Source organism: Dioscorea cayenensis, chromosome 14 (genome assembly GCF_009730915.1).
Source record: "Dioscorea cayenensis subsp. rotundata cultivar TDr96_F1 chromosome 14, TDr96_F1_v2_PseudoChromosome.rev07_lg8_w22 25.fasta, whole genome shotgun sequence".
Taxonomy (NCBI): Eukaryota; Viridiplantae; Streptophyta; class Magnoliopsida; order Dioscoreales; family Dioscoreaceae; genus Dioscorea; species Dioscorea cayenensis.
This window is the reverse complement of record NC_052484.1, coordinates 18,193,679-18,218,813: the sequence shown is the minus strand read 5'-3', so window position 1 is coordinate 18,218,813 and position 25,135 is coordinate 18,193,679. Positions and strand designations below refer to the sequence as shown.

General features: G+C 33.0%; 4 protein-coding genes across 4 annotated transcripts; 3 read left to right on the top strand and 1 right to left on the bottom strand.

The window, feature by feature from the left end:
* Positions 1 to 266: 266 nt before the first annotated feature.
* LOC120275981 (FHA domain-containing protein FHA2) lies at positions 267 to 4,129 on the top strand. The gene is made up of 3 exons (XM_039282720.1): positions 267 to 888; positions 2,870 to 3,027; positions 3,753 to 4,129. The coding sequence occupies exons 1-3, from the start codon at positions 282 to 284 to the stop codon at positions 3,960 to 3,962; spliced, it is 975 nt and encodes a 324-aa protein (XP_039138654.1). The 5' UTR covers positions 267 to 281; the 3' UTR covers positions 3,963 to 4,129.
* A 1,729-nt stretch (positions 4,130 to 5,858) lies between these two features.
* On the top strand, positions 5,859 to 8,323 carry LOC120275333 (probable magnesium transporter NIPA2). The gene is made up of 8 exons (XM_039281870.1): positions 5,859 to 6,161; positions 6,246 to 6,305; positions 6,398 to 6,485; positions 6,602 to 6,762; positions 6,981 to 7,108; positions 7,209 to 7,346; positions 7,433 to 7,525; positions 7,691 to 8,323. Exons 1-8 carry the CDS (start codon positions 6,023 to 6,025, stop codon positions 7,871 to 7,873), a joined length of 990 nt encoding a protein of 329 aa, XP_039137804.1. The 5' UTR covers positions 5,859 to 6,022; the 3' UTR covers positions 7,874 to 8,323.
* A 1,112-nt stretch (positions 8,324 to 9,435) lies between these two features.
* LOC120275897 (galacturonosyltransferase 8-like) lies at positions 9,436 to 13,284 on the bottom strand. Its single transcript, XM_039282625.1, is given in 4 exon segments — positions 9,436 to 10,007; positions 10,634 to 10,831; positions 10,833 to 11,159; positions 12,368 to 13,284. Coding segments are annotated over 4 exon segments (1,608 nt in total). The 5' UTR covers positions 13,175 to 13,284; the 3' UTR covers positions 9,436 to 9,731.
* Positions 13,285 to 19,312: 6,028 nt separating this feature from the next.
* LOC120275345 (ethylene-responsive transcription factor-like protein At4g13040) lies at positions 19,313 to 23,005 on the top strand. Its single transcript, XM_039281885.1, has 7 exons — positions 19,313 to 19,454; positions 20,844 to 20,922; positions 21,323 to 21,453; positions 21,747 to 21,831; positions 22,129 to 22,309; positions 22,426 to 22,547; positions 22,674 to 23,005. The coding sequence occupies exons 2-7, from the start codon at positions 20,880 to 20,882 to the stop codon at positions 22,754 to 22,756; spliced, it is 645 nt and encodes a 214-aa protein (XP_039137819.1). The 5' UTR covers positions 19,313 to 19,454; positions 20,844 to 20,879; the 3' UTR covers positions 22,757 to 23,005.
* Positions 23,006 to 25,135: the final 2,130 nt, after the last annotated feature.

Sequence of the window (25,135 nt, the reverse complement as noted above, 5' to 3'; positions counted from 1 at the left end):
CAAACAAAATAATTTAGTAAAACTTTTCTTAAGTTAAATGATAAAATATAATTGAAAGCAGGGCGGACGGTCTCAATTTATATACCAAATTAAAAGGTTGAGAAGTTAAATTTTCAAACAGTTATTAATATATTTACTGTTAACTTATTAAAGGTGTGAAAAGTAAAAAAAATCCAAGGCCTGGTTTGTAATTTTGAGTTTTTGAGGGTGTTATTAGTAATAATACTTATATATATACATAACAAGGGCGGTGAGGGAGAGAAGAAGCTCGATTTCCATCAATGGCGGTCGTCGGCGGCGCTGGCTCCGGCGGAGGCGAGGTCGAAGCAGGGTTTGCGAAGCTTCAAGGTGAGGACTTCGAGTACTACATGCAGACCTACTCGATCGTTCTTGGCCGTAACAGCAAGAAGGCCACCGTCGATGTCGACCTAGCGTCCTTGGGCGGTGGCATGAACATCTCTCGGAACCATGCCCGCATCTTCTACGACTTTGTGCGCCGTCGCTTTGCCCTTGAGATCGTCGGCAAGAATGGCTGCCTCGTCGAGGGTGTTCTCCACCTTCCTGGCACTGCGCCTGTTAAGCTTGATTCGCAGGATCTCCTCCAGATCGGCGATAAGAAGTTTTACTTCCTTCTTCCGACCAGATCGATCTTCGCCACTACCCCGATTCCGCGGCATCCGTTGCCGATTATTTCAGGGCAATCACGGGCGGGGACGATGGGGTTTGTTGTGAAGAAGGGGAGAGGGAGGCGGGAGTATGAGGAAGAGGAGGAGGAGGAGGATGATGAGGGTGATGACGAGGATGATGATGATGATGGAGTTGGATTGGTGAAGCGGATGAAGAGGCCGTCGCAGGTTGATGGATTTAGTGGGTATGGCGTGCAATTGGGTAAGCATATTTAATCGTTTCCTTTATCATCTCTTAATTTTTATGATTTTTTGTTGTTCAGTATTAGATTGTTTGCTTGAGATCCAATTAGGGCACTGTTGCAACTTGCCTTATTTATGCAAATTTCTGTTTGATATTTGTTTCTTGTTTTTAGGTTGATTTTTTGGTTATTTAATTTGTTGATTTGATCCCATATTGGTGAAGTTTTCTCTATTGATTTTGTGGATTATTGATTTGTGGGTTTTGTTGATTTTTCCTTCACCATGATTGCATTCTTCTAGACCTTGTTCCCCATTAATGTCAGCTGTTTTTCGGCTTGTCAAATGATTATAATCTTGTGCCAATTTGATGTTCTCATAGGCCATTTGATGCTTTTCTAAATGCTGATATGTCATTTGAAAATTATTTTGATCCTTGAGATTAGTACTTGACTACTTGGTGCATTGGATGGTCTAGCCAGTGTGGTCTAGACATCAAGTTAAATCGCATGAGGATCTTGGAAAGATTAACTTTCATAAAATTTGTCGCCTTCTTGTCGGTCCTTGGGGTTTAACTTCCATAAAATTTGTCGTATTCTCGTCGGTCCTTGGGGTTTGCTTGGACTACCTTGCCAATAAATGATTTTTCCTTGCCTTTTGAGTTTAGAGGCTTGCCTTTAGGGAGAAGGATTAAATTAACTAGGTAACATATGTTTAATGGGAATATTGGTTTGTGGAATCATTTGAAGTCACAATCCTTATATTGAGGTCGGTACCCTCTGTTCTCATTTTAATTTGCCTTTTCTTTTTCTTCTTTCAAACCAAACTTCTTTGTGAAAATGCTTTATATGTTGATGGATGAGGGGTGCTTATTTGGAAACTCATTAATTAATTTTGATTGATTGTGCTTGTCTGACCGAAAGGTAACCTGAATCCTTTTGTGCTCACCTGAAGGTCTGTCTTCGTTGCTTTTATTTGGCATAATATTCAGATTATGTAAATTGCAAATGTGACTGAAATTAATTTTCTGCATATTCAAGTAGTTGTTCATGTCATTTGAAACCTTAGAGTGGGAATATGTTACAGCTTCATTTGAGATTATTCTTAGCAATGTTCAATTTTCAATATAAAGTAGCATCAAACTGAGTTGTACCTTTTATAAGCAATATCAAAGAATTGATTGAAGTAGAAGATACAATACTGAGTGAAACCTTCCATTAACCGCCATCATTTTGTAGTTTGGCACCAGGGCATAGTCTTGACCACATCCCCCTTGATGCTTAACTAATCAATCAGCATTAGGACTTTGCGAAACTTCATGCTTGATAGCCATCTCTGAATGTTATTGAGAATAATCATCTTGTCTCCCACTTAAATTTTGAAAGTTTGGCCTCTTTTCTGCCTTAGTTCCAAAGTAATAAAACCGGGTCCTTCGGAACTTGGTATCAGCTTTCCTTGAATTGTGTCTATGCCCAGTAGAGGTGTCTTTTTTGACAATTTATGATGAATGGTGTGCTTCTGTTTAATTTTCTATATCAACCATACTGGCCTGAAGTATCATATTAGTCTCATAGTTGCTTCTTGATGGAGACTATTATCAAATATTGCTTTAAAGTTTGGTATAGCTGTACCCATGTTTGTATCACAAATATTTTGTGTTTCATATCCTATGGTTGTTGGAATTGGAATGCCACTTTTAGGAGTTACTATCTTTGGCCAGGTGATATTTCTTAGACAGCATACATATATTTCTTCAGCTTGGATGCTTCAATTCTCATAAGCTGGTGTGTTTTGCTATTAATATAGATTCCAGCTGCTCTAGTTTTTTATATCTATTCCATGGGAAGTCTGATATATATATATATTTTTAATAGCTACCATTTTAGTGGGCTGGAAGGCCATATTTTATTGTGAATATATGTCAAAGGTTTGGCTCAATCAGAATAAATTATTTGGCTAGAATTTTTCATACTATAGCACAAGCTCATTTTCCTTGTCTGCAGATAAGAAATCTGACATAAGATCAAGGGCTGATAGAGACTCAGATAATCAGCAGCTCCTGCAGTTAGAGGAGAAAGATGTTGTTTCATCAGTAGCTACTGTACTGTCTGATCTTTGTGGCCCTGGCGAATGGATGCCCATGGCAAAACTACACTCTGAGGTTATTCTTATTACTTAGAGGAACCTGTATATCCTTTTGGCTGTTGTTGATCAATACTAGACATTTGATTATTGAGCTTGTAGGCTCAGGTTCTGATCTTAAATCTTTTGTGCAGTTAATATAACCATATTTCTAGGCATTGCTAAAATAGATTGTAATCACCATACTGACTGATCTTTTTTATTCAATGCCAATTGTTTTGGTCATGTAGTTTATATCACCAAAATTTTCAGACCAAGTGTATGCACACCATTACTTGACCGTGTAGACATTAATATCTTGAGTTTGTAGGCTTAGGTTGTGTGATCTTGCATATTTTGATCATGTTGTTTATTTATTCAACCAAAATTTCCTAACCAAGTGAATGCATACAGTATGTTGAGCTTGTATACATAATCACCAAACTGATCTATTTTAGCAATGCATATATATACATGTTACTAAGATGGATTAAATATACCATGACCAAAACAACTGTTTTCCTACATTGATTGAATATACCATATCTATACATGTTCCTAAGATGGATCATAATCACTTAACTGATCATTTTAGTAATGCATATTTATGATATATCTAAATAAATGTAAGAAGACAATAGATCCGTCTTTTTCAGCTATTACCAATTCTTTTTGGTCATCCAGTTTATGTAAACGTAAATTTCCAAACCGACTGATCGCACACCATAATTTTCTAATGGTCCATTTATTGTTGCTTCAAAACAGCTTCTGGAGCAATATAGCAATGTATGGCATCACAGCAGAGTGAGGAAATACCTCACATCAGAGGACTGGCCACCAAATGAAGCAGAAGGCAAGCCATGGTTGGGGTTGTTAACACTGCTGAGAAAGTATCCTGAACACTTTGTGATCAACACAAGATCAAAAGGTAGAGTAACATTAGAGTTCGTCTCTTTAGTTTCCTTGCTCTCTTGAAAGATAAAAATGCTTGTGAGACCGAAAGCAGGTCATTTTTTCGATGTGTTCGACAAAATCAACAGTGTGAACATATAACTTTAGTGCATTGTATTAATGCTTGTGCTTCCAACAAGATTACGCTGTGGAAGTTCTAAGTAATTTGTTTGTACAAAGTGGTTATTTTATGTTGCGTTGCTCTATATTTCAATTCATCTTTGGAATTCTTGTTTTGATCCAGGGACCATAGTAGTAATGACAAAGTAAAAGAATTATTTATTTGGTCTTCAAGTGTTATATTTATCTTCATAGCAAATTTAAAAATTTTTATACCTCTAATTGATCGACTTATTATATATATATATACACACACATGTATATATAAACAAAAAAAAAACCAATTTAATTTAAATACATGTCCTACATGCAATGCACCAAAGCAAAAGGCCATAGTTCATCAAAAACCAGTGTGTGTGTATACATTAATGTATGTTACCGAATGTAAGCTTGGTCCATAGCTACGTTGCAGAGAGTTTGGATTTAAGAAAATTAGTGGTGAAAAATGAATAAAAGAATATATATATATATATATATATATATATACAATTATTATTGTTATCCTTCCATGTGTTCATTGGTATTTTAAAAAAAAAAATATTTAAATCAATTTTTTTTAGATTGAGCTGACAAGTTGTCTCTTTTTTATGGCGTTTTTTTAGACTGAGCTGACCCGCTTCATCCATCTCTTGGATGATCTCATATTCCCTCTTTTTTTTTTTTAGTTTTTTATTGGTTTTCTTTCTGTCCCGTGTTTTATTTCTGATGATTTGATTCTTTTTGTTTTATTATTGTGTTGTCTCTGTCTTTTTAATGGGATCTGTCTTTCAATTTTTGCAATGCATCGGTAATTTATTTATTTTTTTAAAAAAAAATCCTTAGTATATTTTGTTGTTACGAGCAATTATCTCTCATGTCATCCATTGTCAAGTTTCACATGCAAGATTGTTGTGTTTGATTGTTTGCTTGTGTTGTTTTTAAGTGACTGCTTCATGCGCAATGACCTACACTAATTTCCTCGATCTTTATTTAGAAAAATTAATTAAACAAGAATGATGGATGCATCATATATATATATATATATTGTAAGTATTGGCATTTGGGGACGATGGTCTTGTTAAATCATGTTACTAACATAGTTAATTATATCTGAGTATTCCCAGTTTTTTAAACTGGTTTTTACTGTTATTGTTATTATTTAAATTCAAACTCATGAAGCTTTAAGTATTAGAAACATAAATCTGGCTTATGAAACCCGATAATTTGCTCATATTAATTTCTTAAAACGTATTTCCCCATTTTTATTTTTATTAATTATTTGAAAGGCTATATATATAGGACCAGTCATGTAGTGACGTCTCGATCTAATTTTAAAATCTAGGAATATCCTAGTTGAAGCTATCACAGGCTCAGGGAAAAGATTTTGTATAGAAATAGAGAAATAGATCAGGAAAAAGCTAGAACAAAATAACAATCATTGGATAAGGATCCAACGACTATAATAAAAATATCCTAGATTTGATAATTATGAACATTCCTAAATAACGTATTGCGATATATATATATATATATAGCAGTATCAATATTCAAACGGTCTCACAGCTCGGGTAACTCAAAGTTTCAAGCTGCCCTGCTTAATTCCACAAAGCCCCCTGAACTTTTTGATATTCCCAGTGCATATCCTCCTTTGTTTTTTTTTTCCCCCATGAAAATAGAACGCGTCTGCGTACGTGTCCTCTCCGGCGCCATCAGTAACGTAAAAACCGTTGCTCTCTCTCTCTCTCTCTCACACAGCTCCTTTTTCTCTAATCTTCACAGAAAAAGAAAGGAAAAAAAATAAAGAAAAAAGAAACACAAAATTCACCTCCTTCTTACATTCCAATTCACAATCCAAACCCAAAAAAAAAAAGGAAAAAAAGAAAAGGAAAACATTACAACATTGTGTGTGTGTGTTTAATTTTTATTTGAAGGATCTCTTGTATTGTGGCCCCATTTTTGATATATCAGCAACGTATAACAAAAAAATGTTTCAAGAAATGGGCATGTCTAAAGACAACATAAGGGGCCTCATATTAGCCCTTGCTTCCAGTTTTCTCATCGGCACCAGCTTCGTCGTCAAGAAGATCGGTCTTCGAAAGGCCGGGGCCTCCGGTGTAAGCGCAGGTTTGTTGTTTTTTTTTATCGATCATTCGACCTTTTGATCCTTATAATAATGATCCTTTGTCTTTCTTTCTTTCTTTTGTTCAGGTTTAGGAGGCTTTTCTTATTTGTATGAACCATTGTGGTGGATTGGAATGGTTGCTAGTAAGAGTTTTTCTTTTGTTTCTAATTTATTTTAAATAATTTGATTTATTTTTCTCTTAAAATTGCAAGATTTGATTTTTTTGTTTTTTAGTGATTTTTGGGTGAGACAGCAAACTTTGCTGCATATGCATTTGCTCCTGCAATTCTTGTGACTCCATTGGGAGCTATGAGTATAATTGTCAGGTAAATATGAATATTTACATATAGCTGAAATTTTTAAATAAAAAAACAAAGGGAGAAAATTAAAGAGAATAATTAAATGTTGTTTTTTAATGTTGAGAAACAATATTTTGATGCAGTGCAGTTTTAGCTCATTTTGTTTTGAGTGAGAAATTGCATGTATTTGGGATTGTTGGTTGCATTCTATGCATTGTTGGTTCTACAAACATTGTCCTTCATGCACCAAAAGAGAGAGAGATCACTTCTGTCAAAGAACTCTGGCATCTTGCTACTCAGCCAGGTACCATTTTCCTATCCTTTTTCTTTATAATATATATAATCTAATTCTTTAGTTTATGATCTCATTTCCAGATGCTAAAAGTTTCAATTTCATATGAAAAAAGAGTGATGATTATGTATAAAATTCATGCCAGAATAAGATTATCATCTCTTATGTTTCTAGAAATTAAGTTTTACAAGTGTTTAGAAGCTTAATTCAATAACTTTGTAACCTCACAGGATTCATTGTATATTCAATTGTGGTTGTTGGTTTGGTTCTGCTCCTAGTCTTCAAATATGCCTCTAAATATGGTAACAAATATCTGGTGATATATGTTGGCATCTGTTCATTAATGGGTTCTCTCACAGTATGTATCACAAACCTCTACATTGATATATAAAAATCTTATACGTATATACATACATACATATATGTTTGGGGTTTAAAATTGGATGTTTTAAATGCAGGTAATGAGTGTGAAGGCATTGGGCATTGCCTTAAAGCTAACTTTTAGTGGCTCTAATCAGTTCCTCTATGCTCAGACTTGGTTTTTTGCATTTGTTCTTAGTGTTTGTGTTATCATGCAGCTCAATTTCCTCAATAAGGTAATGTTCTATTTCATTTTTAAATCTTGTAAATACATTAATAGTTGATTTTTTTTTTTCTTTTTGTGCTTTTTGTTCATAAATAGGCATTGGACATCTTTAACACTGCTGTTGTGTCACCTGTCTACTATGTGATGTTCACCATTCTAACAATCCTTGCTAGCATGATCATGTTCAAGGTATATTTCAAATTCATCGACTCTTGATTTCCTATTTCATGTCAGTTGTGCATGAGTAATGCCTGAAACTGAAAGAGTAATCCTATTTGTACCAAATAGCATTACTGAATTCGATCAAACTATATGTATGAAAAATATCAAGTTATGAATTGTATATCAAATCAGGACTGGTCTTCACAAGATGCAATGGAAATAGCAACAGAAATATGCGGCTTGCTTACAATTATATCAGGGACTTACCTTCTCCACAAGACGAATGACATGGGTGACAGCAAGACCAGCCTCGATCCATCAAACGGAAGGGCAAACGGTTTAACGACTCCAACCAGTTCACAAAACTCGCATTGATCTTGTCTAGCCATACTGCAGTACTTTAGCATCTTTCTCATGCTCGATCTCCATCTCTTATCTGCAAGTTAGAAGCACCTGGGGATAACAATTGTTGATCATGCATTTCATGCTAATGCTAGATAATAGTGTGTTCAATTTTGCAAATATATATCATACGACCTCTAACCGTCAGAATTTAAAAACTAAAATAATGATGGGAGATTGTCCTCAGATGATTGGGACACACAGAGCAATGTTGTCATTCATGCTGTTAAATTTCAGTTCTTGGAGATGTTACATAGCTATCATATTCATGCTAAGAAGTGGGAGTGATGCTAAAGTATGTACTTCGTATATGTTGTAAACCAATGTGCAATTGGAACTGATATCCAAAGTTGAGATTGTCTGGAATTTTTTATGATTCCTCATGTTATGTTTGCAAATTCATTCCAAGTCTGTGTCCTACTAAAAATTGAAGGGAAAAAAATGAAGAATAACACAGACTTTCAAAGTTTCTATTTGCATACAAGCAACTCATGCAAACCTAAAGATTTGCTGAGAAATTTTGTTGTTTGTTACATATAACATCAGAATACTGTAACAAGACTAAGATACTGCAAATACAGCATTCAAGATTAAGTCCACTTTACAAAGACAGCCACTAGTAACTGCATTAACAAATTTGTCCTGTTTGCCAAGGCTACTGAATATCACTCCCATGTAAAAAATAAATAAATAACAAAAATAAAATCAGATGATGTAAAAAATTTCAAATGCAAGATAGAAATCCCTCTGATTACATCCTTCATCAAGTCCAGATGTTTGGATTATATTCACATAAAATTTTCCATACTTGATAATCTTCCTGGAAATCTTTTGGAAAACATTGTATTGATTCAGAGTACATTTTCAAAGCCAAATATCAAATTAAACCTTAAATGGCCACCATATTTCTACTACTATAGATTGAATTTCTGATCAAGGAAACAAAATTAAATCCCAACCAACAAGCATAACAACCAGGAAGATGAAATTTTGGAAAAACTTGACAGCATTATAGAGCAACATAAGTCCATATTATAAGACTTACTTCTTTGGAGGATTTTATCCATGAACGTCCTTCCCTCCAGAAAGCTTGAAAATTTGGGCTTTGGCTTCACCAAATTCCCACATTCAGCCTACTCACTTGCCTAATGCAGTTGGAGGCAACTCCCACACTTCCATTCATTTCAAATATTGAACTCCTGCCAATTCTTTAAAATAAGAACATACATATATATACAGGTGATGCAGTCCTTGAGCATGTTTACTAGATGGTAAACTACAACGCTAGCAATAACGTAGAATAATCGCATGCAGACAATATGCCAACCATGTAATCCAAAGCATACTCTGATGCCATCTTCAGAACAAAACAACCACAAGTTATCAAATACACATTTTAACCTAAGATAAGTATCCTATGAATTGTCCCAACCAAGATTTTCAGAATACAGGAAGTCCAGGACCAAAAAAAATGCATGTCAGAAGGCAAGCAGACTTCATACAACACAGAGTAAGACTAAAACTCAAATTATACATGATACAAATAAAACCTTAAATTGGCCTCATGCCAGATATTGTGCTGATTATTGCATAAAAAGGGAGGAACAACAAAAGCTGACACATAGTTAGAGAAAAGGAAAGATGTTAAAGCAAACATCTAGATTTACAATTATATAAACAATATAATTACTCTGTAGAAAGTTGAGAAGAAGAGGAGGATTCTGCTCAAACATTGCAACAAAATCCTTCAAAACATTTGCTGGTTGCACTATAACTTATATTTCCAGATTGCTCTGGTAGTGTGAAAAGTTTCAAACAAATCTTTCTCCTTTTATGCTGCAAAATTGCATTGGCGGATGAATTCCATGTCATAGTCCACATATTTGGTCCAGAGTGGACGGAATTGGTTCATAGCAATATCCAGCCACGGTTTCATATTTCCATTGAAGTGTACGACTGCAGCATTCCTGATTTCCTCCCTGCTTATGCTTGGATTGTACCCAAGTCCAAGAACATGCCAAGATTTGTCCAATGGTTTTGTTGTGGAGTAAAATGTGATCAATCCAGGAGGCAAGGTACCCAACTTCCACAACGTACGGTTCTCATTCTGCAAAATGCCAATCATTTCAAGGTTAGACTGACAAGAAAAGCAGTAAACACCAAAAAGAAAGATTGGCATGAAGAAAGTCATATACAGGCACTCATTAACAATACCAGATAGAAGACATTTTTGAAAATAATCATCTTCTTTTCCAGGATCAAAGATGATAAAATGCTTCCAGCATATCTCACCCAATGAAGAAAAGATGACACTGGCAACAGTTCAAGTTCCAGATGCTAGGGCTTAAGAGGCTCAGTTATCAACACTACTTAATTATAACTCAGGGATTCATTTCATGGGTTTAACTTAAATGTTTTGGGCACTAAAAGAACCAAGTCACTAGAGAAGCCACCAGAGATGGCTGCAATGCATGGTATCAAAGAGAAAAATGATTGATATTGTCATATATGTACAGTAGAGCAATGTGCCAAAAACTTTATATGGTATGGCACAAGTTCCACACGATTATTTTAAAATCATATTATTTGAGTCCTGCATATGTTTCATTCTTATTTCCAACTAAAATAATAACACAAATTAAATCCTACCAGAGCAGCCAAAGACGCTCTAAGCAGAGCATCTGTTTACCACACCTTAAAATTATAAGAATGGCTTCATAAGAAATCACTCACCAAATTCTGCCAGTAATGATACTGCTCAGTACATTTCTCCCTCCTCCATGCATCAAGATCAAAGAAGTTCATCCCATATGCCCAGCCACATGCGTTTGGATTGAACTTCTCCTTTATTAAAGGATGGGAGAAATTCATGTATTGCGCATATCGGTGAAAGGAACCAAAGCATGTCTCCACAGCACCATTCACTTTGCCCATCCATGTCAATTTTCCAAAGCCCCGTGAGATCTCGCTGAACAACGACATCATCATCCAAGAAGAGGATACGGTGTAGCTTTGGATACATCTCTGGCAGGTAAAACCTGAGGTGGTTGAGCATTGAGAGGTACTTGGGGTTCCTAAATTTCATATTTGTTGTGTCTTTGGTTGCATTTTCTAACTTGTTTTCAAAATAGAAACGCTGCAGGTTGGCTGATTCAAGTTGTCTAAGTACAGGTACATAGGAGGAGTTGAGGAACTTGTAATCCTCCACGGCAACCACCTCAATATGGGCCCCATTATAATCCTTCATGCGGAACATGACCTACATCAAGCAGAAGAATGAAAAACATTTAAATACTTAATTTATTTTCTGCAATTTCTTGAATAGAAGAAGGTTCAAGCAAGAAATTAATATTAAAATCCCCCAAGAAGTCCACTGCCACAAAAAAATTAAAATATTTAATTCAAATGGTTTAAAATTTATTTCAAAACCTTTCAGGTTGTCATTGATTTTCTTTAATTGCCAAAGGAAGTGCTGAGGGAAGTTTCACAGAATATCCCTTTACTTGTACAGATCATTGAAAATTATTTAGTCTATGACCACTCAGTACCTCTCCTAGATAGATACTGATATTCAGAATAGAACTTAATAAGACAATCACTGTCACAGAATTTCCTTTTCAACCAAACCACTACATTGTATCAAGTAAATCCGGACTGTGTTGAGATAAATTAACAGCGATAAACAAATTGTGATTTCAAAACAAAGATCATCATATTCAGATTTAAAAAAAAAACATTTTAAAAACAATTGTGTTCATCACGTACTGAATATACATGCATGATTTTTTTTTATTAAAACATATCTAGATATGTAGATATATATACACACCAAAATTCACATTTGGTTGTCACTTTTGCCTGCCTTACAATGACATGGTAGCAGTCCATAAATTCGTAGAAGTTGAACATTTGATCATGTTGCTCCTTAATGCATGAAAAAACATGAAGACACGGAACCACAAAGAATCAAAATACTTCCAGATCATTTACAAATTTAACAATAAAGCACAAAAAGTCATCCTAATCATAAACGCCCAAAAGTAGGACTGACTAAGAAAATCAGACATTCCCTGATGTGTGAAGGACAACAGGAAAATAAAAACTACATATCAGTTCTTAAAGTACCCAACATTGCAACTGACATTTCTCCACAATAAAGACAAACAAGGCATACTTACCAAAGAAAATCACAAACTTGATTGTTTTTTCCCCTCTTTTGTATTGAATCGTCTAAGAAGATGTCTAAGAAAGCTTCTGACCATTATAATTTCTCACAGTTACACTTCATTCTTTTGAATCCATTTGTGCATTCATTACAGACAAAGAAGGAAAAAAAAAAGGTCGAATTTTTAAATCCTCAATGATCCATAGTAAATATAATAAGTATGCCCAGTGATCCCCATGAGGATTTCTACAGATGAAAGAAGGACAAAAAGGAAGTTTTATCAGCTAAGAGCGAATGAGTACCTGCATGGCTCCAAGATTCATCTTGTCCGTGACGACATGAAACACGTGCTTCCACGGCTCACGCGAATTCTTGACAGCCGAGTTCACCACGACAGACGCTGCGACCACATTGTCCGAGAAGATAGCATAATGGTACAGCCTCGGGTCGTCAAGCTCAGCAGGCCTCACATCGGGGTCGGCATACTTCTTAGAATGCGAGATCCGCTCCTCCATAAGCCGCATCGCGAGACAGTGGAGGCTCTTGGGGATGGACTTGGCGGCAATAAGACTGGAGAAAGCCCCCTGCTTCTTCGCCTTAGAGAGCTGCTCATTGACGGCGAAGATAGTGTCCTTGAGCTTCTGGATCTTCAGCTGGTTATCAAAGGACTCCTTCGCCTCAGCGACGAGCTGACGGGTGGCGCGGATCCGATCCTTAACACCACGCTCAAGAGCACGGACGCCGGGCTCATCGGAAGGGATGCCAGAAAGGAGAAGGGAGGAGTAGTTACGCGAGAGGTCAGCGAAGAGGCGGACCTGCTTGGTGGACTCAAGCTTGAGCCTGCGGGCGAAGGAGGCGTAAGCGGCGGCGAGGGCGGCATGGTCGGCCACCTGCTTGCGGAGAAGGTCGATCCGGGCTTTCAAGGGGTCGGATCGGAGAGCAAGGATGGAACGGCGGGGAATGGAGCCGATGGCGCTAGTGAAGCCGGCGGAACCGGGATCCGGTGGCGACGAAGACGTGTAAACGGAGATTGCGACGAAGAGGAGGAAGGCGGCGGCAAGAATGGCGATCCGGAGGCTGGAGGAGTAGAGGCCGCGAGGGATTGCCATTGCTAGGGTTTCGAAGGGAGTGAGAGAGAGAGAGAGAGAGAGAGAGAGAGAGGAGAGTGGATCTCTCTTCTCTGTGAGCGTCGGCAGCGCAGCAAAGCTGGTAATAATTAGAGTTCATTTATTTTATTTATTTTATGTATTTATTTATTTATTTTATTTCGGGTCCTTTGCGTAGTTCTTTCGTTTCAGAGAGAACCCGAACTTCATGTTCTACATAAAATGAGGGCACGTGGTCGGCGTTGAGCCTTGCTCCCCATTCATGCACGTCTATGGGTTTTGGTGCTTGCGTCTTTTTCAAAAAAAAATTTATTTATTTTATTTATTTATTTATTTATTATAATGATATGAGGAAGTGGGAATTTTTCTGGCATCAACCGACATCCTCTTAGCTTATTCTGTATCAATATTCAGTGTGTAAAAGAACTCATGCGAAGTGAGTATATATATGTAATGATTGACCTAATCGCTGATACGCCTTTTAACTTATTCATAATAGATCATTGTGTAAAATATTAATTTTGGGAAGAATATGAAAAAGCTAATCAAATGTTTGTTGAACTTGTTTCATATCTATGCACATCACTTATGTCTTTGCTGTATTTTATGAAAAAAAAAAAATTTAAAACAGGAGAATGTTGTTAAGTCAACAATTATATTCATGATAAAAAAGAAAAGTCTCTCACCAACATGTGCATGTGAAGAATGTGAATAAAAATTAAACTAAGATTAGATGGGTTAATCAATGGTTAATCCTCCAACTCTTGGCTATAAATAGTCATGGAGAATGAAATTAATGAATCTCTCGTTGCACCAATTGAAAGAAGTGACAGTGAGGGAAAAAAATAAGAAGATGAGAGAAAATTAAATTTCTGAGAGTTAAAATTTTTCTCTTAATATGAGTGAGAGTATATTTTTTTTATTTATTATTAGAGAGATTATAACTCTAAAATTTTTCACCATAGTAAATTTTACCCTAATTATTTAGGGATTTTTCAAATACTATCTTTGTATATTTTATCTTTTCAACATTATTTTTATTTCTTTGTTACGATCCTACTCTATTCAGTCCTATATTTTTATAACAAATACAGTATTTTAGAAAATCATCATTATGATATTTTTTTAAATTATTGTTTATCTTTCTAATTTAACTGTTATGTCCAATTTGATGACAACCTTGCCTGTTATGCCCATTGCAAAGGGTGAGTATCAACCAAATAAGGAGATTTTGAAATATAGAGTTGCTAATAAACTTGCACCAAAACCTAATTTGGAATGGAAGTGATCTTCCCTTCACTCATGTGACTATTAGACATCCTATTTAGAATGAAAAGCATGAGTTCAAAGATTTTTATAAACTTTTTTTTTATCAAATATCAGATTTCTTTAAGTTCAATTTTTTTTTTCTTTTTCATTTTTTTTAATCAATTTAGCATTTGTGATTTTGCTATGTTTACAAAGGAATTCAAGAAATTAAAACTCCATGGGCTTACCTTGGGGCAAAGTTAAATCTATTGTTTTCAATTCTATTGTTTTCAATGTATTGGTACGTCTTTCTTTCTTATTCTAAATCTTGCAAAGTCTTGGAGGGAAAGCTTAGCCAATGTCCTAGTATGTCAATCTCCAAAAAGTTGGATTACATATATGTATATATATATATATATGTATATAATTTTTCATAAAACAGTCTAAATAAGCCTAAAAAATAAATATTTTTTTAAGGTAAATATATCATCAAAAATGAAAAATTATACTTTTAATGAATTGCTATTTGTGTGTGTGTATTTATGTGAAGCATTGTAATATTTTTTTTTTTAAAAAAAAAAATCCTTTTGTGTTTATAAAACAATCCATCAGAAGACGGGAAGAAATTTGCATTATTTTTAGGCAAGAGTAATAATGTTTGAGCAGAGGCTTAATCAGATGAGTAATGAATTTTGTTGAACTTCAAACCATACACACAAACAAAATTCTCTTGCATTATTTAACTTATTTTCTATTTTCTTTATTTTTTATTTTAAAAAAAAAATTATACAAAGTGACAAGCGTTATATACATACATTAAGAGCGTGCGTACATCAAGAACATGTATACGGGGAATTAATCATCTAACCCAAACACCCTCACTTCAAAACAAAGGTTTTGAATGATGAACCCACATCCACAACTATCGACCCATTATTATTTTTTCCATCCAATTTTGAAGTCAATACATAATAATTGTCTAATTCTCATTCTCAGTAATAAAGCTAACTACCAAAAGACTGAAAACTTTGATATTTTTACAATTTTTATCCTCCAACTCTTTTCAAGTTTTTTGAAAATCTATCAAATTTATCAAATCATCAAAACACCCCTATTTTCAAAATTTTAACTTTTAAATTAAAATTATAAAATTATCCTTACCTTATTCCTTCACGAGATAAGCTAATCTCTCCAGCCCTCTTGCAGCCCTGCCTTTGCCCCATGTCTTTGCACCACCAGTGTCATGGTATTTTCAACATTATATTAAAATCTTAAAGCACCGGATCATATATATATATATATATAATTTAAAAAATAAATGAAAAAAGTGAGAAGGAGTGTATATGAACAAAATGAAAATTAGGGAGGGAGAAAGTTTTACATCAATTGAAAAAAATATGCGAATTAATGTCTTAGACAAACGCATGTGCTTCTCACTTGATTAAAAGTTCAATGAATTTTGGCCTCTAAAAATTATTTGGAGAATCATGAGACCTTATTTTTATTTTTATTTTTAAGTAAACAAAACTGTTTAAAAATATGAAATGTTACTGACAAATGTGAGAATTTTAAACGATGATATCAGAAGAAAATAAATTATTTTATAATATACACATTTTTTTAAATTGCACTTTAAATGCATTTTTTTATATGAAAGTAACAAAGACTATATATATCGGGGGTGTGCACACATACCAAGAATTAATAGTCCAGCCCGAATACTAAATAAGGGGTTTGGTTTGTGAATGTGAGTCCGCCCACCACAACTGATGATCAGTTTCCACCATTATTTTCAATGAGTCTTGAACTAGAGATTGTAAATGTCTCATTTTTCACATGAGCCAAATATCATTGATAATGAGCTAATTTTTTTTTTTATTAAATACATGTTTTCTTCCAAGTAGACATATGATGTTTTTTAGATATATGTTCATCTTTTATTGGGTGCATAATTGTATATTTATCACGTACAAAACATATTAAGATATAAAGGGATTAAAATGCCAAAAAAAATCAAAAGCAAAATAAATTATCTATAATGAGATAAGGTGTCAGTAAGATTTCACTTATGATATTATATATACCAAATAAGAAATTTTTTGTTGTTATATTGTGATTTTAAAATATTTAATTTTTAACCAAATCCTAAAAAAAACTTAATTGAAGATAATAATATAATTATTTATCATTTTTTTGTGTGTGGTGGATATGATAAAATATACCATTCTTTTATTTAAGAATAAGTATATATATGTATTAACTTGTTCCAAATCAAAACCAATTACTTCTCACAAGGCTAAATCTCATTTTGGAACATATGATAATTTTTTTAGACCCCTTGTCCAGAGCATGATAGAGATGTTACTTTAATTTATATATTTTTTAAAATATATTTATAAAATATTTTTTTTAATCGATCCAATCTGATAATATAAAAAATTAATAAAATGGACAAACCACAAGTTATGCGTGAAATGAGATTTAAACACTTTACCGTCCATATAAAATTCCTAAATCTTTAACTGTTGAATTATGTTGTTATTAACAATATGATAATGTAGCAATAGATCAAGACAAAGTTTGCATCATATATGATTAAATGCATATAAAAAAATAATAAAAAAAAAATTTATAATTTATTTAGATGATATTCTTCTTGGTTAAAGTTTATATAATTGGAGCTGAACTATACCTAACCATAAAATATTTCTTTTAGTCCCTATATATATATATATATATATTATTCGTCAATATTTTTATTTCAATTGAAATTAAACGAAAATACCAAAATAAATATATTTATGTATTTCAATATTACACTAAATATATTATTATTATTATTAAACAAATATATTTGTGCAGTTAAAATTGCCAAATATTTTTTAAAAAAAATCATAAAACAAAATTTCTTTTTTATTCTGAATTTAGTAATTTTGGAATGCCACCATCCTCCAATTCTATAAATAACTCAGATAAGGACATACACTGCATAATAAGGGTCACTAATACACAGAGTGCCATAAAAAGTCCCTGATATGACCAATGTAGGAGGGGGTTTACAATCCAATCCCCATGCTATAGGATGAGAACACATGACCAGATGATTTTTTTTTTCTCGAGAATACATGACCGGACAATCAATTTTCTGATGTTTGTGTGCAAACCCTTGTTATTATTGTTATAATTATAAACATTGTAAATATTATTTTACATAAATTATATCTCACATTTGTAGAACATCCGCATATGAAGTAAATTTATATATATACTTTTGCATTGGAGTTTTTAAAATTTTACGAGAAATTTTGAGACAATATTATATATAAAATAATATAATTAAACAACACATACCATAAAAATTATTTTATACATTAAGTGATATAAATAAAAACTTTAAATATTATAAAATAAATTATTTTTTAAAACGCTTTCAAAATAGATTATACATCTACTTTAATAGTATGTATATATATATATATTTAAAAACGGTAAAAAAGTTCATATAGAGTTAAGAAAATTTTAAATTTTTTTTAAATAATAAAGAATTATATAAATTTGTCAGTTAGTACACGTGAGTGTGAGAGTGGCCGGGCGTTATCCACACGGCTTAAGGCCCTTCTTAGTTTCCCATTCCCATCCAACAACCTATCCTTCCCATTATTACCATAATACCCCTCTCTTCTTTTCCCAAACTACCCCTTGAAATAAACTTTAAATTATTCATATTTTTTTAACAAAAATATTTTTTTATATTAAAAAAATTTCATTTTCATCATGTGTTTATGATTTGATCCACATATGATATGATTTGATTCACATAATCATATCTTTAACTATTTTTTTAAAATATAAAATTTATCTTATTTAATTAATGTTATAGCAATAAACACGTGAAATTTACCTTATCAGAATTTTTTTTGTTAAATTATATTATATTCATTAATAAAATATATCTTAAAACATTAATCTTTAAATATTTTGTTCACTTACTTTTTGTTATATTTGATAAAAAATAATTTGATTTTTAATTATCAAAATGTTTGATATGAAATTATTCATCATTATTTTTATTATTATTTTGTATAGTTTTCCACAAGTGATCAAGATTCAAGAACTACATATCTATACAAAAATAAAAAATAAAAAAAAAAAAATTCAAGAACTACATAAAAAATACATTAAAAATAACATATTTACATATTTTAACTCAACAATAGAGATATACACATAATGCATTTAAAAAAAACACATGAATATAAATAAATCAACATTAAAGTCAAATAATGGTGCATTTAAATCCATTAATATGGACTCAAGTTTTAATAATAATGAATTAATTACACGCTAATATCACAGTCATGCCATTCTGTCAACCAACACAAGATCACTTTTCTAAATAAAATTTACAATAAATTTTAAATTAATCAATTTTTTTATTTTTTTAATAATAATATTAATAATAAATCGACAGTTTTTTTGGTTTATTGGCATCGGGCCTCTTATATAAGGTGTTTATTTTAAAAAAGACCCAAGATCACTTTGTGCAAAGTAAGGGTACAGATATGTTGAAAATTGTTGTACTTTGAGCATACTCCCTGGGTGGTGTGGTTTATCTATTTTCTCAATAATAATAATAATAATAATAATAATAATAATAATAAAAACCCAAATCCGGATCCATGTAAGCTAAATAAAGATCCGATAAGCCAAATCCAAACCCGGTCCCACTCTAACTCTATAAATCCGGGATATTTATGGGAAGTCCGAAAAGCACGTGGGTATATTTGTTAATATTATGACAAGACGAGGGTAAAATAGTCTTTTCATAGGAATAGGGGGCAAAAAGCAAATAATGAGAAACCAAAAGGTGGCAGATTGAAAGGCTCTCTGTTTCTCTCTCTTGTGTTCTCTTTCTTTCTCTTTGCTTCTCTCTGCCAACTTCCCCAGCTTTCCTGGCATAAACCTCCATGGATTCTCCTCAGAGAACCCCAAGATTACTCCTTTCGTAGAGTTCTTTGTCTTCTCTTTCTATCAGGTCTGGATAACTTCCCCTTGACCTCTGTTTGTTGGTGTTTGTTGCAATGTTTTTCATGGTTTCTATGCTTTTTGTTCATGGTTTTGGTTATTTGTTGTTTTGATGTTTTGTTTTGGTATTTATGGATGGTTTTGGGTTGGTGAAGAGTGTTTTTGACGTTGTTGTTGTTGGCTAGGAGTGTGTGATGTTTGGTGTTTTTGTGTATTTTGTTTTATTTTTATTTTTATTTTTTGCTTTGTGGTGTGATGGATTGGTATGTGGATTGAGAATTTGGTGGATGTTTTTTTATTGGGGTTTGATTGAATTTGAGATTTTTTTTTTGGTTTTGGAATTGGTAGGGTTATCTTGGTTGAAAATTGGGGGTGGGTCAAATTCTCATGGATGATGGAATGATTGGTTTTGGTTGAGTGTTGTTGAGTTTGTTCTGGAGGTAATGGAACAGTGTTGTGCTCTTTGGGTGTCTTTGATTGTGTGATGATGATCTGCATTTTTCTCTGAAAGTTCGATGAATGTTTTGTGATGTCTTGATTTATTGTGTTGGCATTCATTGAAGTTGATTCTGATTTGATTTTTTTCTTTTTTCTTTTTTGGAATTGTGAATTTTTCATGAGATTGATTGTAACAATTCAAGAAAAGGATGCATTGGTGAATTATCTCAAATTACAGAGGAATTGGGATATCTAAGAATTACCTCATTGATAGATTTACTTCAGATTGTGCTATTCCAGTGGTATGTTGCTTTACAGAGTGGGGAGTTTTGGAAATTGTTTCAGCTTTGTTGGTTAGAGGTAGAAGATTAGTTGTTGGTTGAGTTGTTCTTCGGTTTTGTATAGCATCATCATAAGGATACATTTATCATGGTTTTGATTTACAAAATTGAACTTGTATTGATTTTTTTTTCCTTTTCATGTGGTCCATTCATATGCTTCAGTCTGTTGCAGCTTCGCCAATATAAAGCCATGCCTTATAGTTATCATCCAGTGTCAAGTTGTCTTTGATTAGTATCTGAATTTATGGTTGAATGACTGAATCCTTGAATAAGGAGAATTATCAGCAGATGAGTTCTCAATTAAGAAATTCTACAACTAAAGTTTGAATGCATTGTTCTCTCGATATGCACATTATTGTTTGTTTCAAATACCAAGCTCCAATATTCTTCTTGGTTACAGAATCAAAGTTAGTTCAATGTATCAACTTTTGATTGCAATTATTGCAATCATCTGATACTAGATACACAACTTATTTCATTTCTTTGTGGAATGTCTCTCAATTTTTGAACAGATATTATCACATGAATGTACATATATATTTTTTTATAAAGTCCACCATTTTGTAATACTTTCGAAAGCTAAGTTCGGTTATTTTGCTTTCTTTGCATCCTAATTGCAGTGTCTACCTGGAATTTGCGTTAAGGTTGGAGTGGCCATGGTTAGCTTAAGGAGGCGCCGACTTTTGGGACTTTGTCCTGGTATATTTGATGATGCTGTTAACTAATGAGGATATATGTTTGATGTGTGGACCTTTGGTAATGCATTATGTTTTTAATATTTTACTCTGTTTGTGCCATTAATTGAGTGTCGATCAGCCTTTGGCCACACTGGTTGCCTAGTGTATCTTTTGTGATTTTCTCAGATTTGTATTCCATTACTTGTTCTTTTTTTTTCCTTGACATCTACTTAATTTTCTTGTCAATATTTTAAATGAGAGGTCATGTTTAGAATGTGTTCGTGATTGTGATGCATTGACTGGCCAGCATTGAACTTCATACACTCGACCGCAAAAGCAAGTCATAAAAAACTTGCTTTCATTTTTTTTTTTTTAAGTTCTAATCATTTTGTATTATTTAATTTTATGTCTGTTGTTCTTAGGGATTGATTCTCACATGGTCGAGATTCTCAGTTCATTTGAGAATGACAATTTAGTGGAGAATTCTAATCAGAATTGCAAGCAATCCACTGTGCATCCATTGCCCACAGATGTTGTAGATCAACCAGAACTGGTAAAAATACATCCTTTTAACTCCTGTTATGTGCTTGTAAAATAAAAATCTTTGTATTCTTTTTCCGATAGATTATGCTACATTCATCATGAACAGTAATTCTTTATCCACATCTAAGGACAAGTGGCAGATAGATTTTATTTATTTATTTATTCAAATTTGCTGTTAATATTACTACATGTTTAGAGTTTGTCAACAATAAGATTAGATCATAGCTAAAATGTGTTGCCGATGAAAAGGCTCAATGCTTTACTTCATCAACAGTTATTTTATAATGAAATGCTTGTCTACAGATACAAATTTCTGAAGAATTACCAGAATCTGCAAGCTTGTCTGGTTCTACATCTATGAAGGAAGAACCCGAGCATGATTTTCCAGGTTACCGGTTATCAAAAACTTGAATTACAAATCTTTTAATTATCTTTTTGTATTCTCCATTATGCAGCCTATTCTTTCTTGTTGCTCTTTCAAACTCAGTATCCAATTTATCAGAAATAGTGGCAACACTAAACTGAAATACTAATCTTTATGTCAGTTACTGTATACAAATGTCTTTATCAACTCAAAATATTCTTTCTTCTGTTTTTCATTTATTTGGTCAATCTATTTTAATAAAATGCCAACAGAGAAGTTTGTAATTAGTCAATGAATGCATTACGCGCTGCTGTTTTGCAGATAAACAATTCAAATACAGAAAACATTACAGGAGAAAGAGGTATAAAGATCAAGAACAACCAACAATGAGGGGTGTTTACTTGAAGAACACAAAATATCAAGCTGCTATAAAAGTCGACAAGAGACAAATCCACTTGGGCACCGTCAAAACTCAAGCAGAGGCAGCAAGGTTATACGACAGGTCAGATAAATCGAAAATTATGCACACGAACCGATGAGTTGCCAATTCTGAATTCTTGGCTGTTACTTGACCTTCCACTAATTACACAATGCTGAAAATTTCCTTCTGTTGTACAGAGCAGCATATATATGTGGTCGACAACCGAATTTAGAACTCTCAAAGGAAGAGAAGCAAGAACTGAGCAAATACAAGTGGGATGAATTTTTAGAGATGACGAAAAGATCTATTGCCAGTAAAAGTAATTAAAAACTTTCTTAATTTTTGTATAAATCATTGATCATATGTTTCAGTTATCGCTATGATTGTTTCGATTTGTCATTATTATTAATATGTATATAAATGTGTGCTATTCTTCGTCTTACAGAAAACCAGAGAAGGCAGGGTGGTGGTGGTATTGGCAGAGGAAAGAGGCTGATTGGAAACTTGGAGACTGGAATCACTGGTTGATAATTTGGTAAAACTTAAGTTTTACCAAATTAAATTAGCATTACTAACCATAAAATTCATATAGTTATAGGAAATGCTATTTTTCATCGATCTTATTTCATTTTTTTTTTTCATAAAAAGGGCTCAATTAGGGCAAGATTCAGTGCAGGATCAGTTAATAACTTTTAGACATATTTTTTTTTAGATATTGCTTTAAAGTTCAAACTCTTGTGTATATTTTAAAGGATTTAATTTTCTTGATTATTAGTCCCTTAAATGTTTTTTGTATTTCTAATTGGTCCCTGGGTGGCTATTGGGATGTTTTGGTTATTTTCAGTATTTATGTTTATCTGTTAAACTAAAACATGATTTTATAATTTGAGAAAAAAATTCATTTCACTGTAAGTGAGGGGAAGTCAGGAAGTGAGGGAAGTGCCACTTCCCTGAAGTGGGGGGAAGTGATATCACTTCCAGGACTTCTGTGTTCATTTGTCAGAAAGTGAGAATAGAATCGAATGATTTATGTGTTGGATAAAGTTCTATGAGTTCAAAAAAGACTTTAGAAGTGAAAATAAGTTAGTTTTTATAGATTGACTCACTTCCCCCACTTGATAAAAATCTTTGAAGTGAGCAGTTCAAAAATCCACTGATCGGAGTGGGGAAGTGTCACTTCCCAGTTTTTAGACGAAATGAACAGGAAGTGGGGAAGTCAGACCACTTTTCCTCACTTCCCCCACTTTCTCTGAAATGAACGCCCCCATTCGAGATAATTGCTCAGATGCCCCTATAAAAGAGGAAATTGATATAACCTTTCAAAACAGTTTTATTTCCTTCTATATCACAGTCTATGACTGAAAAATAAATTGAATTAATTCAGGCATTATATAAAAAATTAATTTATTCTTAAGCGTGTGGGATAATTCGATTTTTTTTTTAATAATTTTTAGCAGATTTTTACTAATCTGCATAAAGAATTAACATGTGTGTGTATATACGGTTTTTATAAAAATATAATAATTTTCTAGTTTCATACAATCTTTACCAGTGAAGAAAAATATATATTTTTTTTATTTTGAAAAAATGACAAGCCCGGTATAAGAGAATTATGGTACGAGTGAATGATAAACATAATTTTTTTTTAACAAAAATAATAAGTGCCGTAAAAAGAACATATATAGAGGAATACAAGTTACAATATTTTAATTATCTCCTAGAGATTCATCTTTTGGAGCAAACTAACACATGAGATAATAAAATATGGGCTAATACACGAGCTAATGAATGTGTAATACTGTGATACTAGGTTTTGAACCCATGCTTGCCCATGGACTGCAAATTGCCTCACCAAGCAAGTGTTGGAAAACATAATTTTAATTTGAATTGAATTACAATAAAGACATATATATAAGTTCAGGGACCTTTTTTTAAAAAAACCCGGGAAGATATTTGTTATACACAATAAAAGTTACAGGAACTAGAGTAGAAAAAAGGCCGTACCAAAACTTCTCAATAGTATCAAAGAAATGCACAAGAGTTTAGGACACATGTTTATATTAGATTGGTGGTTTGACTTCATTGACAATTTTTAAAAGAGCGAAAGTACAAGTTTTTATAACGGATGAGTGTGAGATGCGATATCACCCGTGAGTTAATTCTCTCTATGAGAATTCGAACCCTCACTAGTTTATATGCCATATGATAGATTTGTTTTTTGTGCTGCTAACCACTTGAATCAAGTGTCTTTAGCCTTCATTGACAATGTTTCATGATATCATTATTTTTGTATACTTCCGAGAAGTAAAACTCAATTGGATGATATAGTAATATATTTTTTTAAGAAAATTAATATACATGCCCTTACAAGTATATAGTTGATATTAAAAATTCGAGTAATATGGTAAAATTTTTATAATTACTATAATACCAATAAAATCTCATTTCTCGAGTAATTTTTTTAGTTGAGTACTAAAGTTTGATCTTATTTCAATTTGAGCACCAATATTCAATTTATATCAAAATGGGCACAAACTTTCAATTTGATTGTACTGACGAGGCTTTTGGGGTTTTCCAGTGAGGATTAGTTGATGTGGATGCCGGATTGCTTGTGTGGTCACAATAATCCAGGTCATTTGCACCTGTGGAAGGCATCACATCATCAAGGTGAACAATTGGCCTTTACTATTGTCACACCCACCCCTTTTACCAAGGTAAATGTGGCACCCATCAGTTAAATACTCATTTTAATTGGAAAAGTGACACCCTTTAAGACAAAACCAGACTCACAAAACATGACTAACAACTTTTACATCAACTACAGGTTCAAATACACATATACAAGAAACCTAAATACTCAAATATGCGATTACAGCCGCTACAAGATCACAACACTAACAAATATAA